The sequence below is a fragment of the Diuraphis noxia genome, unplaced genomic scaffold, assembly GCF_037042655.1.
Source record: "Diuraphis noxia isolate RWA-SAM2 unplaced genomic scaffold, SU_Dnox_SAM2 contig0002, whole genome shotgun sequence".
Taxonomy (NCBI): Eukaryota; Metazoa; Arthropoda; class Insecta; order Hemiptera; family Aphididae; genus Diuraphis; species Diuraphis noxia.
The window spans coordinates 37,109,572-37,123,081 of record NW_028301712.1 but is presented as its reverse complement, the minus strand read 5'-3'; the positions used below and the strand labels follow the sequence as shown (position 1 = coordinate 37,123,081).

General features: G+C 28.4%; 2 protein-coding genes across 10 annotated transcripts in view; one reads left to right on the top strand and one right to left on the bottom strand.

Moving 5' to 3' along the window:
* LOC107161552 (uncharacterized) lies at positions 1 to 3,848 on the top strand. 2 transcript variants are annotated; one of them, XM_015507997.2, is made up of 5 exons: positions 1 to 409; positions 639 to 931; positions 1,259 to 1,456; positions 1,539 to 1,657; positions 1,727 to 3,848. In XM_015507997.2, exons 2-5 carry the CDS (start codon positions 641 to 643, stop codon positions 3,306 to 3,308), a joined length of 2,190 nt encoding a protein of 729 aa, XP_015363483.1. In that variant the 5' UTR covers positions 1 to 409; positions 639 to 640; the 3' UTR covers positions 3,309 to 3,848. The 2 variants fall into 2 exon arrangements, with proteins under 2 accessions (XP_015363483.1, XP_015363482.1); XM_015507996.2 differs by having other exon boundaries at positions 622 to 931.
* Positions 3,849 to 4,146: 298 nt separating this feature from the next.
* IA-2 (tyrosine phosphatase IA-2) overlaps positions 4,147 to 13,510 on the bottom strand; it is a 49,957-nt gene continuing 40,593 nt past the window's right edge. For 6 of the 8 annotated variants that reach the window (XM_089219068.1, XM_089219070.1, XM_089219074.1 and 3 more), the window contains 14 exons: positions 13,332 to 13,489; positions 13,211 to 13,265; positions 12,905 to 13,148; positions 12,750 to 12,836; positions 12,296 to 12,440; positions 12,031 to 12,228; positions 11,791 to 11,912; positions 10,225 to 10,279; positions 10,050 to 10,154; positions 8,370 to 8,486; positions 7,109 to 7,306; positions 6,225 to 6,391; positions 5,526 to 5,579; positions 4,147 to 5,402 (listed from right to left, as the gene is read on the bottom strand). In XM_089219068.1, the coding sequence (XP_089075194.1) occupies positions 5,144 to 5,402; positions 5,526 to 5,579; positions 6,225 to 6,391; positions 7,109 to 7,306; positions 8,370 to 8,486; positions 10,050 to 10,154; positions 10,225 to 10,279; positions 11,791 to 11,912; positions 12,031 to 12,228; positions 12,296 to 12,440; positions 12,750 to 12,836; positions 12,905 to 13,148; positions 13,211 to 13,265; positions 13,332 to 13,489 (1,964 nt within the window). In that variant the 3' untranslated portion in view covers positions 4,147 to 5,143. The remainder of the gene's footprint in view (positions 5,403 to 5,525; positions 5,580 to 6,224; positions 6,392 to 7,108; positions 7,307 to 8,369; positions 8,487 to 10,049; positions 10,155 to 10,224; positions 10,280 to 11,790; positions 11,913 to 12,030; positions 12,229 to 12,295; positions 12,441 to 12,749; positions 12,837 to 12,904; positions 13,149 to 13,210; positions 13,266 to 13,331; positions 13,490 to 13,510) is intronic. The other 2 variants (XM_089219069.1, XM_089219071.1) reach the window with 2 other exon arrangements.

Here is a 13,510-nt window from a genome sequence, read left to right as displayed (position 1 = left end):
ACGAATATTACGAATAACGATCAATGAATGATAATTTAATTTTGTATTCATATTAATTCATAATGACAAGATAATTGATACATTTTGCGATTTTGTCATGGTACCTATCCATAATAAATTAAGACCTTAATTAACTTTAATTGCGCTATTCAGTATTCACTTCTTACGTAATTAACATAATAAAAAATTACAGCAATTGCATAAGATAATAATGATTTAAATATTTAATTATCTATGAGTAATTTGTATTTACAAATAACACATTAATGCAGTATTACAGGAACGACTGATGGTTTTTTACTTCTGATTTTTTTTCGAAAATACATGATTACAATTAAAATATTCTAATAACTAATTTAAGTTATTAAATATTATTGTTCTGTGTTACCTATTAGCTATCCACTACTAAGTATGTACCTACTTTTAACTATTTTTGATTAACATTATTTTGTTTGTTTATTTTGAAATTAAAATATTTATTGATTTAAGTTAAAATGTACATTAAATATTTAAATGTATGCACTACTTTAAGTGTAATCATATTTTTACTATTTTTTTATTGAAATGAATTTACTTCCATTGTAACTCATTTTAAATTAGTTATTATTTTATTTTTAATAGGCATACAACTTTTTCAGTTATGGATATTTTATATCCATGTAGTATGTGTCCAAAGACTTTCACATTAAGAAAACATATTTTAAAACATATAAAAACTGTTCATGAATCTAATGTTCCTTCAATGTGTTATGATGATTCGAAAAGCTTATTAAACTGTTCACAATGTCATAAACAGTTCAATAGTCAAAATTTGTTGAATAAACATATAAATTTAAATCACAATATTTCAATATCAAATTTGAACGAGAACACTTCAAGGCCATTGGAGAAAAGAGTTTCTCAAAAACTCAATGCTTATTCATCATTAAAAGTAAGTAACATAATAATGTACTTAAACTGTATTATTTCAGTGCCTTGTGGCTACAGGCCACAGGGGCATTTTTCTCTCATTTATAATTCTCCCCAGCCCAAAGAAGTTTTTTAGCATAATTCAAATTTTATTCTGCTTTGCTTTTGAATTTTAATGGTCTTAAAATTTAAAGTTTGGTAATTAACTATTCTTTCCCATCAAATATATTTTTTCAGGTACATACTTATAAACATTTTTAGACATTGAATTAACTTCATAACATTTAAGATAATTGATGCTTTTTGATTTGAATATCGTTTCGCAAAAATAATTTTATATTTACTTTAGGATTGCTTGCCAGTTAATTATTCTTATAAAATATTGGCATTCAAAGATTTATCGTTCGGACAGTTCAAAGCAAAATTTCATATTGTTAACATTGACAAAGAATCATTTTTAGATTGGTTGAATAGTTTATGTCATAAAACAAAAGTTAATTATATAACTGAAAATGTATCATCTATTTCTTTAAAAAATATCTATCGAGTAAGTAAAGTTAACTCATACATTTATCATAACATAATAGTATGTAAATAGTAGTATAAATATATTATTTCTATGATCTTAGATAGTATATAAATGCAAAAACATTGACTATTGGAATGTTAAGTCTAATAGTATGCTGCAGAATCCGACTAGTTGTAAAGCGAGTCTAACAGTTATGATTAAACCTTTGAATAATGAGTTGTAAGTATAATTGTGATTGGAGTAGAAAGTACAATTACATTTTTAAAACGTGAGATTTGTTGTTTACAGACCTCATAAATCAAAAGCTGTCATATTAATGAAACATTGTCATTGTCATCCCATGAATTGTTTAACATCAATGAATTTATCCCATGAAATATATGATGTTTATAATCAAATTATATTTTTATTAAAAAATGGTAAATCAGCTGCTGGTGCACTGCATGAATATACAATTAAAACTATACAAAATAAAGGTAAAAATCATTATTTGAAATTAATGGATTCAGGAGTCAAACCAGATGTAGAATTTGTGTATGAGTTGTACTACAGGCACATGAGAAAATCTAGATTTTCATCACCATATGTTAAACGTGTAGAATCATTAATGAAATCTATAAAATATTATAATGCTAGTATAGGAACAAAGTGCGCCCTTATTCAATTAATAAAAAATAATATCGTCATTACTATTCGAACCCCGCTAATGGGAACAATTAATACTGATACAGTATATGTGTGCTCAACTAGTTTTGATATTTGTAAAACATGGTTCATGTTTAGTAAAAATGATAGAAAGATAATGATTCCTATAGGAGTAATTATCTCCACTGAAGATAAAGACTGTCTGTTAAATGCGGGCTTATGTTCTTGGGAAAAATTAGGGGGTACGTTCAAAACTATTGTAGTAGATTTAGTGTATATTCATACATTCAAAACAGTTTTTCCTAAAGCTACTGTATGTGTTTCTAAATTTCATTTTTTGCTGACTGTATGGAAATGGCTTATTAGTATCACAAATAAAAATAATTTGATTGAAGAATTAAATTGCTTTGTTGAATTTAAAAAAATAGTATGTTCTACAAGTTTTATTGCTGACCATTTGATAGATACAAACTTTGATATTTTTGTAGAAAAATATCCAAATTTCAAGCAATTTATGCAAAATATTGATAAAAATATTTTATTTTGTTCACCCATGGCGTCTCATCCATGCTTTACAATTTCTGAACGGAAGCTTATTTATTATCATACTAAATCACTTTCGATTTTGCAAACATTTCATTTTGTTATTGATGAAATTGACTTCTTCTATAACAATTTGCCTATACATAATCCAAATAATGATCAGCAAATTATTTTAAATTATTTCAAAGAAATGTACAGAGATAAGAATTGTTTTACTTACTGTAGTATAGATGACGATCATTCTATGTACTTAGTAGAAAATGATAATGCTGATGAATTTTTTGTTGATATGGATATTGGAGTATGTTCTTGCACTGTAAATAATGTATGTTCTCCGTGTGTCCATCAAGTGTTTTTAAGTGAACGTTTAAATGAAAAAGCTAATAACTGTTCAGCACATAGTACTTGTGTATTAAATACATCTAATTATGATACAGAAGAACTAAATATTGAAAACAAAGAATTTGAAAATATTTTATCTGAATTTCAATCAGTTCATAATAAAATAAAAGAACAGTTTATGATTGATCCAGAGTATTTTAAAGTTGGCATTCAGAGGTTTGTTTCAACTTGGAAAAACAATCTAATATCAGATAAATCTTTATTTTTAGCCTGTCATTCTTTAAACAATCTTCACCATTCAAATTTAAACAAAGATGATTTATACAACCATGATTCATAAATCGTAGATTATTTTAGAGTTGTAATTATTAAAATTACAAAACTTAATTAACCACTTCCATTTGTGCCTGATAATTATTATAGATATTAGAAACTATTAGTTGTAAGTTGTAGAGAATATATTTTGTTAAAATCTTCTTCGTATGATGTAAATATTATAACATTATGACCTACATATTACTCAAAATGATTATGATGCTATAAATTGTTCTACATAGTTTTTAATTGTATTTTTTTTTTAATAATTTGTTGTGATTAAAAAAAGTGTTTCTTAGAATTGTTTGATGTTTATTGGAAGAACTAAAAAACTTTTTTAACTTACAATAAATGAATAATGGATTGACTTTATTCATGTTTGGTGACAAATGTGTAATATCTTTCAAATAATCTATCTATCAACTATTACATATTTTTGTAAAATAATAACCATGAAGAGTATGTATTCCATTGATTTTGATGATGTGTAAAATTATAAGATTTTAAACTAGGTACTTATAATTGTTTGTATTGCGTTATAATAAACATCTCATGATTTATTTGATATCAATCTATATTCTGTCTTGTGAGAGGACACACTCCTGCCTAACAAAAATCCGCATTCCTACGAATCATTCTGTCTAGCTCTAGTGGAACGGGTCTCTATGGTAGGGTTTCATGTGGGGACGCGCAGAATTAGTTAGTTCTCTTGCTGGTTAGAGTATACAAATTAAGGTACCAAAAATATACTATATAATATACAACAATTTTTCAAATTAATTAATTAATGTTGATTCATGGCTTAATTTAATTCTCATTCCATATTATTTTTTGGATATTGTTTACCATAATATTATTCAAAGTTAGTTCATGCAGATTGAATATATTATGCTTAATATAAATTAAATCAAACTAAATTTAAATACATTTATAGTGCCAATGATGACTAGACGAGTGCTAACCTTTGAATGTTTACTGTACTATAGATTTATTCAGCTATTAATATTATTATTAAATTAGCGAATAAAATTTATATTGCGTGATCAATGAAAACACAAGGTACTGAGGCTTAACAATTCTGGGATGAATAAACGAACAAATAAATTGAACTACTGCTAAATCATTAGGGGACAGTTCAGATTTTATTCGGATGATTTAGATTTCACATTAGACAGGTATAATATTTTGCATAAATATAATTTAAATACTTTTCTATGGCTATTAATATTAATAATTATTGTTTATTATAATTTATAAGTAAATATTATATAGTTTTTAAAACAAAATTATTATATTTATGTAATATAGGTATAATATGTTATATGTATGTTTGTTAATATAATAAATTTAATTTCAAAAATTGAAAACTATTATAATACTAATAAGTAGGTAATAATAGGTAATTTGATTATAATTCTATATATGACTAAATATTATACGAATCTTAAAATTTCTGTGTGGTTATACAATAAAATTGTAATTTTTCATGACTTTTGAGGAGAAAATTAACAAATTCATACTTAGAACATAAAAACAAATAAAAAAACTTTTAAAATTATATAATAAAAAAATACATAATAATTAACCTGTTTTATGGTTATTTCTGTATTGGTAACAATTGACCGGTAAAATATATAATATTATAACATAAATCAACACTTGAATAGGAAAAAAAAAAGCGTCAAGTTTATATAATATTATGCTGGAATTTCAAGCATCCGAATAAATGTTTTGTTATGATATTAAGAAGTCTAGAAGATAGTTGATGAGATCAAAAAAACATTTTTTGAGCCTATAGTTTAGGAAATACTAGCAAAGGGTAGAGCTTATATCGTGTATGTGTAACAGGATAAAAGAAATTCAATGTTGGGCCGGTGGTGGAGGCGGAGGTAAGGGTTGAGGTGTCTGTTGCTGGGGCAAAGCTTTCAATATGGCTTGCACTTCTTCTGCCACGGCGGCTAGAACCATTTGGAATTGCGCCTTAGTAGCCACCGCACCTGAACGCTGATCCCGGATGTGCTCCAAAGTAGCAGCTATATCGATCTCCTTCGCTCCTTTCGCCATACGATTAAGCACCATGTCCAATAGGCAATACGAACCAGTACGACTAACACCATCGCTGCGTATTATGACAAAATAGGTTAGGTATAAGTACATAATACTATGTATTGTTCCATTTACACTTTACTTTAAGATTGCGTGAATACTGAATAATATTTACCCAAATATAAATGGAACTTACCTGCAATGCACGACAATAGGACAAGATCTGCCACGGAACGACTTGTTTACTTTCCTGAAAAAAAAAAAAATTCAATAGATTTATTTAGTAATTTAACCTTACGCGACATACGTTATTTATTTCAACGGTTTTTATGTTTTCTATTCGTTTGTACAACATTCTAAACGAAAAATTACCTTCTCATAGATGCTGTAACATTTCAATCCCCGGATTTACGTCATTAAAAAATAGCGTGTAAAGGGTTAGAGACTATCCATTTTTAATAATAGTGATAATTGCCACTCACATTTGCAGAAACGTCATAAAACTGACGGCCTGTTATAGTGTTATTGACTTATTGTCATTTGTCTTATTGATACTTAGTCATCAGACATCAGAAATCAAGGCAAACTGTAGGATCATTAATTAATCCTGTTTTAATTTTTTTTCATCCGTAATATTATTCATCGTTTTACAAAATTTAATCGTTAAATGAAAAACTTTCAAATTAATTTTTTTTTTGAAAGAAAATTATTAGGTAATTACTAGGTATCAACAAAATTTGATCACAATATCATGACGCGTTCATATACCAAACAAACGTCAATGAATACTCTATCACCCGGACACCTGTTTACACGGTACCTATATGGCCTATGCACTTATTGGCAGCCTATTTTTACACTTTACCATCCAACTACCCGCATAATCATAAATTACCTGCGGAATTCTAGAAGAGCTTTGGTGGTGTTCGGTACGCCTCCATCCGGCCATGTCAAAAAGTGGAACTGAGTAACGGTCCTAGTCTCTCCGGTTTTCAAGTTCTTCAGATAAAAGCTTCTTACTAAGTAATCATCACACCATATGTGTTCGCTCACCAAATGCACCTGAAATATAAATGCGAAAAGAATGGATACCGATATTAAGTAGGTACTTAAAAAAAATATATATATAAATATAAATTAATTCTATTCCAACTAACTGAATTAATTAAGTAGGCATACCTGCAAGTCGTATCCAGAATTTTTTTCGTGGGAGTAGGGTGTCCAAAAAATGTATATGTATATACATATTGTAATTTAAGTCAATATAGAATTTAGGTTTTGATGTTTGGACAAAAATAAGAATGCAGGGTTATTCACAGGGAGTAGGTAGGTATCTTGTGGGAGTGTGGACACAAACAGATAGGTACGAGACATAAGTCACGATCTGCCGAACATAATATTGTTAAAATAATATTTTTGATTTACTTAAATGTTATATTGTTTTGTTAATCCCCATCGGCATCGCTAGTGATCGTTTAATAACAATTTTTTATTATTTTTTAGGCGCTATAATAATATTTTAATAGGTATACAAAACAGTCAATAGTTAATTTATTTGGAATTTTAGCCATTTGTGGCTGAAAATATTTGTGTTGGTATTCAAAATAAATAATTATTTTATGAATTTTAAAATATTGATGAAATTTCGGGAGGGGAGGAATCCAGACCCCCAGGATCCTCCATATAGACATGGATTTGTGCCTTTGTATATCTACATAGTAGGTAGGTACATACTTATAGATATTAGATAGGTACCTATAATATTGTCTAAAAGTTTACCTCGTATATGTGATAGAGTTCCGATCCTTCTTCCGGCCAGTAACGGTGACACAACACCACATCGTTCTCAACCAGTCTGGTCAACATGACGATCACCACGCATCCTTGTTCCCACACCATTTGCCAAAAGTCAGCCGATGTCTCGGCTAAAGGTCCTTGTGTCGCAATGTACGCAGGGTTACGCGGATCGTGATCGGTCTGCACAAAATGTGAACGATAAACAAAAAAATGTAATCGCATAAAAGTTCGTTGATAGCAGTTGTATGGGATACCAAGGTGCTGTACATCTGCTGCAGGGGGAGGGAGTTCATACCCTTTGGTTTTTAGAACATATACAATATCTATACATATATATTTTAATATAACTCCTGCCCCCTCCCCACATAGATGTCCGTGAAACGCCACTGGGAAATACCCCATACAACATATTATTGAGAATTAGTACTCAACACCTATATACAGTATAAACCGTAGACAAATTAATATATGGACTGTGCGTTGGACTTTTATACAGGTTATATGGTTAGATACAAAGCATACGACAGGAAATGTATAGCTTAACCATTAACCTGCATCGGTATACGACAGGACTAGTATGCTAACTTTTTCTAAAATGTCGATGTCTTTGTTGACTTTTCTTTCTCACTATCAAGGCTGGATTTAGGAGAAGGTCCAGGTTTCGACACAGTGGATTTTTTTATATATATTATATCTTAATATATAGCATATTATTACACCATAAATTTAAATCACAATAGGAATGTTTATATTGAATTAACTATATTATTAACAATTTATAGAAAAACGAATGCATAAAACGAGGTTAAGTTTATAATAAACTGTTAGGGACTCGTAGAGTATATTTAATATGGCCATTAATTCGGTATGGATTACAGATAAGTTATGGTTTTACCAATTTCAATTTTATTAGTTATAACTTATAATAAGTTATCTTAATATTATTTATTATCATTAATTTTTTAATTGTATTATATTCTTTCTGCTTTGCAGTAAATTGTAATACATTTAATACATTTAATAATTATTACGTTGTATACCAATATTAGCTGCTACATACAATTTGAAAAATAATGGCTGCTATTAAGTATAGGTCACCTCTCAACTAACAGTTCCCGGTCTTTGAACTGGGAAAAAAGGGCCAGCCCAACACCTAGATCCAGATTTGTTATTGGGTACCAGCCAACAGTCCATTTATTTGTTGGTTTATCGTTTATTTTAGGTATTCATTGATTGGACGTACTATTGTTGATGCGTTTATGTAGTCCGAGTTGTTCATGTTAGCGTACTCGTTGATTACGACTCTGGCGTGATCGTATGGAAGTGCGTTGATGTAACGATTCTTCTTGGCGTTGTCCGGCTAGACAACGATATATGAAAAAAAAATATTAATTAAAAATAACCGCCATGCGTGGCTGTGCTTAAAAACAGCTTGTTACAATAAATGTGGGCGTTAATATATATATAGTTACCTATTAGCTTATAGTTTTTATTTATTAATTTAAAAAAAAAAACAATTTAAGTAAAAATCTTTTTTGCATACATATCAACTATATATCTAACAATTAAGCCTTTTTTTTGGTCAAATTATTTTAAATAAAAATAAATATATCCATATTCCTTGAATAGTAATTTTGTAGACACTAGACAGTATATACCTTATAGGAAATCGGAAATCCTCTTATATTATATTTAGTATTCACAGTGATTGTAAAACTGGGGGGGGGGGAATTAGACACCCCCAAGGTTTTTTCAATATTTATAACAATTTTTATATAATATATATACAGTATAATGCATTAACATTTTTATACAAGTTTTAATATTTAGGAAATACTAAGGTAATGCTCTAGAGGTAATACGCTGCTTATCTTATGCGTGTTGGGTGTAAGAAAATATTTGTTAAATTGGAATAAGTATTAATGCAAAGTGGATTTCGTTACCATATCAAAAATTTTGAGACTTGTAAATCGAACTACTAGAAATAACTTATTAGTTAATTTTTATCCGTAGAAAAGGTGTTATGATAAAAAATGTATAGTGTTTCCAGGGGCCTTAATAGTTTAAATATTGAAACGTAAACAGATAAACACGTTTTATATTTTAAACTGTAACTTTTTACTTTTTTAGGTTTTGTTTATTTCTTTTGAAGCCAAACTAAAAGTAGGTATGTTTGAAATGTCAATTTTTCGAGTATAATATAATGTAAATGTGTAATTATAATATGCTAGAGTCGTCTTAATGGTTTGACCACTATGACTGCCCTTCGTTATAAATAAAACCGCAAACGAAATTTGAACAAACTAACCAAAATCAAAAAAAATTGTTCAATAATTTCATAAAAAATAATTAATATTAAACTTAACATTAATATGCACTAACTTTAAAATAAAGTTAGTTTTTAATATTTAAAAATTTTATTAGGTTTAACCAAAAATTATATTTTTTCAATGATCGAATAGTGTATGTTAAAAAAAATCAGTTCCCCCCCCCTCACATAACAAAATGATTTGATCACCACTGTGTGTACAATAGATAGAAATATCTATTGAAATAGGTAGGATATGGATTTTTAGCAAAACAAAACAAGTCTTTGGTATTATTTATACAGTTTTAACTTTGCACAATTATTTTTGGGAGATACTGAAACTTATGGGTCATACTCATAACTCAAAAGTAGTGTAATAAAAAAAAATAATAATATTTTTACAAATTGAGATTAGTAAATAATATGTTTTTTCATACCTATTTAATAATAACTTTTAACTTTCAGAGTTACTTATTTATTAATATTTGTTTATTGTTATTTAATAATTTTAAATTCATCGAATCAAGTAAATTTTTTTCCATTTACTTGTCCACCTTTGACCTTTGCCTATTAGATATTATATATTTATACATTGGCTGATTTTATTTTCCTCACTTTTCTTGCGACGTTCACAGCACATGGTTCCGCTTCGTACGCGCATAGCGCTGCCCATTCGCTGTCCAATCGGTTCTTGTTGTTCAGATGATCTTCCATATAGGCCTAGAATATATTACGCAGCATTATTGCATTATTTCGGTCTGGGAACACAAATGCGTTTCAAAGTTTTTACCAAAACCATGTGTCCGGTAGATATATCCATGTTCGATAAGACTGGTTCCTCTCCCCTTAAAAGTGAATACCATCATAAGTTGAAATAATTTTTCGGCGTGTAAATGTATTTAAGCGTGTAATGTGTGCAATCTTGGCCCCAATCCCAGCATTAAAGAATAAATGACCCAACTTGTTATCACTGGCCAATTTATTTAATTATCATTTACCAAATATATGTTTTTATTTTGCTGATTCAATCATTCCTGAATTTTTATAGAGTATTAATTGTAAAATGTGGATTGGAAATTTTGAAAAAAATACGAACTGAATAAAATAGTAGGTACTTATTATCCAACAAAACATTACTATATACTATTTTCCATCACTTATTTATTATATTTAATTATATTAGATACCTACTTACTTATCCTATCTATATGTAAATATTGTGATCGTTGAATATAAAAACCGTATTTTTAATTAGGTTAAAACCGTTTATATTATATATTATACCGCACACTTCATAATTACTTAAAAATGTATAACCATAGGCGCAACTAGACCTCTAAAAAAAAAAAAACGTGGGGTGCTATACTATTAAAAATATAAAATTGATGTTATTTCATTATAATTATAATAGTTAGATCTAAAATATCAAGGGGTGCTAAATTAGAACTTGGGAGTGCTAAAGACCCTTTTGCACCCCCCCTAGTTGCGCCAATGTGTATAAAGTATTATTTATCATTTATACATATTTTTTTTTCATTAAAGTAATAACCTTCGACAACTTGGCCATTGGGATAAGATGCATTTTTTTTTTTTTTTTTTTTTTTGAAAGGTGTTACATAATAATAATAATAGAAAAGGTTTAATAACAATAACAATAACAATAAATGTCTAAATTATATGAGTATAATAATAATAATAATAAGGTTGTGTGTTTTTTTTTTAATGATTAAATAAGTTTGTCCAGTCCTGTCTCCCGGAGAAACACGAATATGTCTGGTGATTGCAGAACAGGTCCCAGTATATCGTATAAATCGGTGGATAGATTTTGCGTCATTTATATTTATTTATCTAAATAATTAAAATATTAAAAAACATTATGAAGTCATCAATGTTCGGTTTTTGGATGCAACCATTGTAAATTGTAATAATAGGTATAGGTACTTGTTTTGATCCGGTTCATCAACTGTCAACCGTGTATTAGTGGCACCAAAGTCTAAAATTTTACTTATAACATTAGACACCACCATATACAATTTTTATATCCACCTATTTCTTATAATTACCTTACTATACACCAAGTATAGTTTTTATGTAATATTATTGACTTTTAGTTCACAATTAACTGTAATATCTAATACAATTATCATAATAATGATAACCCTCCTACTTATACTAAAATCACCTATGATAATAAATTAGGTAAATATATATTTAAATAAATAGGTAAATATATATTTTGGTGCCACTGCCGAGTAAAGGTATCATACATTTTACTATGATATTTTAAACCCGTCTGTTACATCCACATGCGCGACTAAGCTTAAATATTTTGCTTATAATTATGACAAATTAATACCACGAAGACGTGCTTGACCTTGAAGAAGGACTGTTGTCAGGATCTTTTGACAAGCTTGCTATTCTCTGGGACGCGGCATTCGGTTCTTCTTTCTTATTTGACATTCGTGCTCGGCATAATTCCTAAGTAATAAAAAAAAAAAAAAAAAATACAAGCAAATGTACGCATTATTATGGTAGGTAACTATTTACTAAACGAGTCAAGTACCTATATATATATCATTATATCTCCAGTACATACCTGATAATCTTTACTGACTTCCGCACTACTACCAAGCAATCCTTCAAATTTGTTTTTATATCTTGAATGTCTTCTAATTATTAATAATGCCGCAACTGATGCTACTACCGCGCACACAGCTGCGACGGACATGAAAATCCATTCGAAATTTTTGCTGTCTTCATATGTAGAACTCATCATCACTGATGGTGTCTTGGCCTAAATTTGTATTATATAACTTATAAATTCTACCTTTAATACAACGCTGTCATATAGGCAAATTTACCTTATCTCCAATGCTCACAAAGTCAATTGTATAACCAGTTTTCTTTGCGAATTTGTTCTTCACTATTTCGATTTTTCTCACTATTTCCGTGACGTTAATTCCAGCGCTTGGGAGTATTTGGAATGTAATTTCAGATTCTTCAAAACTGAAATGAATAAATAATTTCACAGAAGAAAAAATATTAATCTTTATAAATAATTTAAATAAAAATGTTCAGACGTCAAAAGTATTATAAATCTATTCTAGTTATTAGTTTTGTCCTTGCAGGGCATCTTCAGATAGTATAAATAAATATTTAAAAAATAAATATAGAGATACCTAATATTTGTTATATTATTAATTTGTATTTAAATTATTTTTACAATTATTATTTTTTAATGTATAATAAGTAAATTAGTAATAATCTAACCACTATATATTAAGAAAAAATGTATTTACATCATACACCACTTACCGGGCATTCACCATATATTTAAATTCAACGTTAATAAAATTCGCCAGTGTTTTAAGTAGTTTATCTCCTCTATCTGGATGACTTATCCTATAAAAAATATAAAAATCATCAATTATAATTATAAATTAAACATTGGATAATAAAATAAAATTCACTTTTCTTTTAGTCGGATGCAAACATATGAAGTGTCGACCACTTCATAATTATCATTATCCGTGTCATTCATTTTATCCTGAGTTTTTTCTTTTTTCTGTCCATATTTTTCTTCTTCTGGTGTAATTTTGCTTACATAAGTGGTCTTAAAATCATCTTGAGTTAGTTTAGTTGAAGTCTTGGAGTTGGTTGATTTATTATCATCTGAATTCATTTTTCGGTTTGTTCCTAACAAAGTCGTTGCATCTGTAAGAATAAAAAAAAAACTAATTTTCTGAGGGCTTTTAATTACGTTATCAATTACGTACCAACTGTTTTCGTTATATCCTCGGTTGATTTTGGTTCATTTTCTTCATCATTTTTCTGAAATTATTAATACCGCAGTTTATTTTAGTACTACAGTTCATGTTCAAGGTTTAATTAACTTACTACGAAATTATTTAATTTAAAGAATGGTCCTGGTTTCTTAACGTCCAATCGTTCTGGTCTTTTGAATCCTGCCCAACCTGATTCTGAATCATAATTATTAATAAAATCACTAAACATAACTTCATCCTCCTCGCCATTAGTTCCTATAAATACCCATCCTAAATTATAATGTGTTTTAG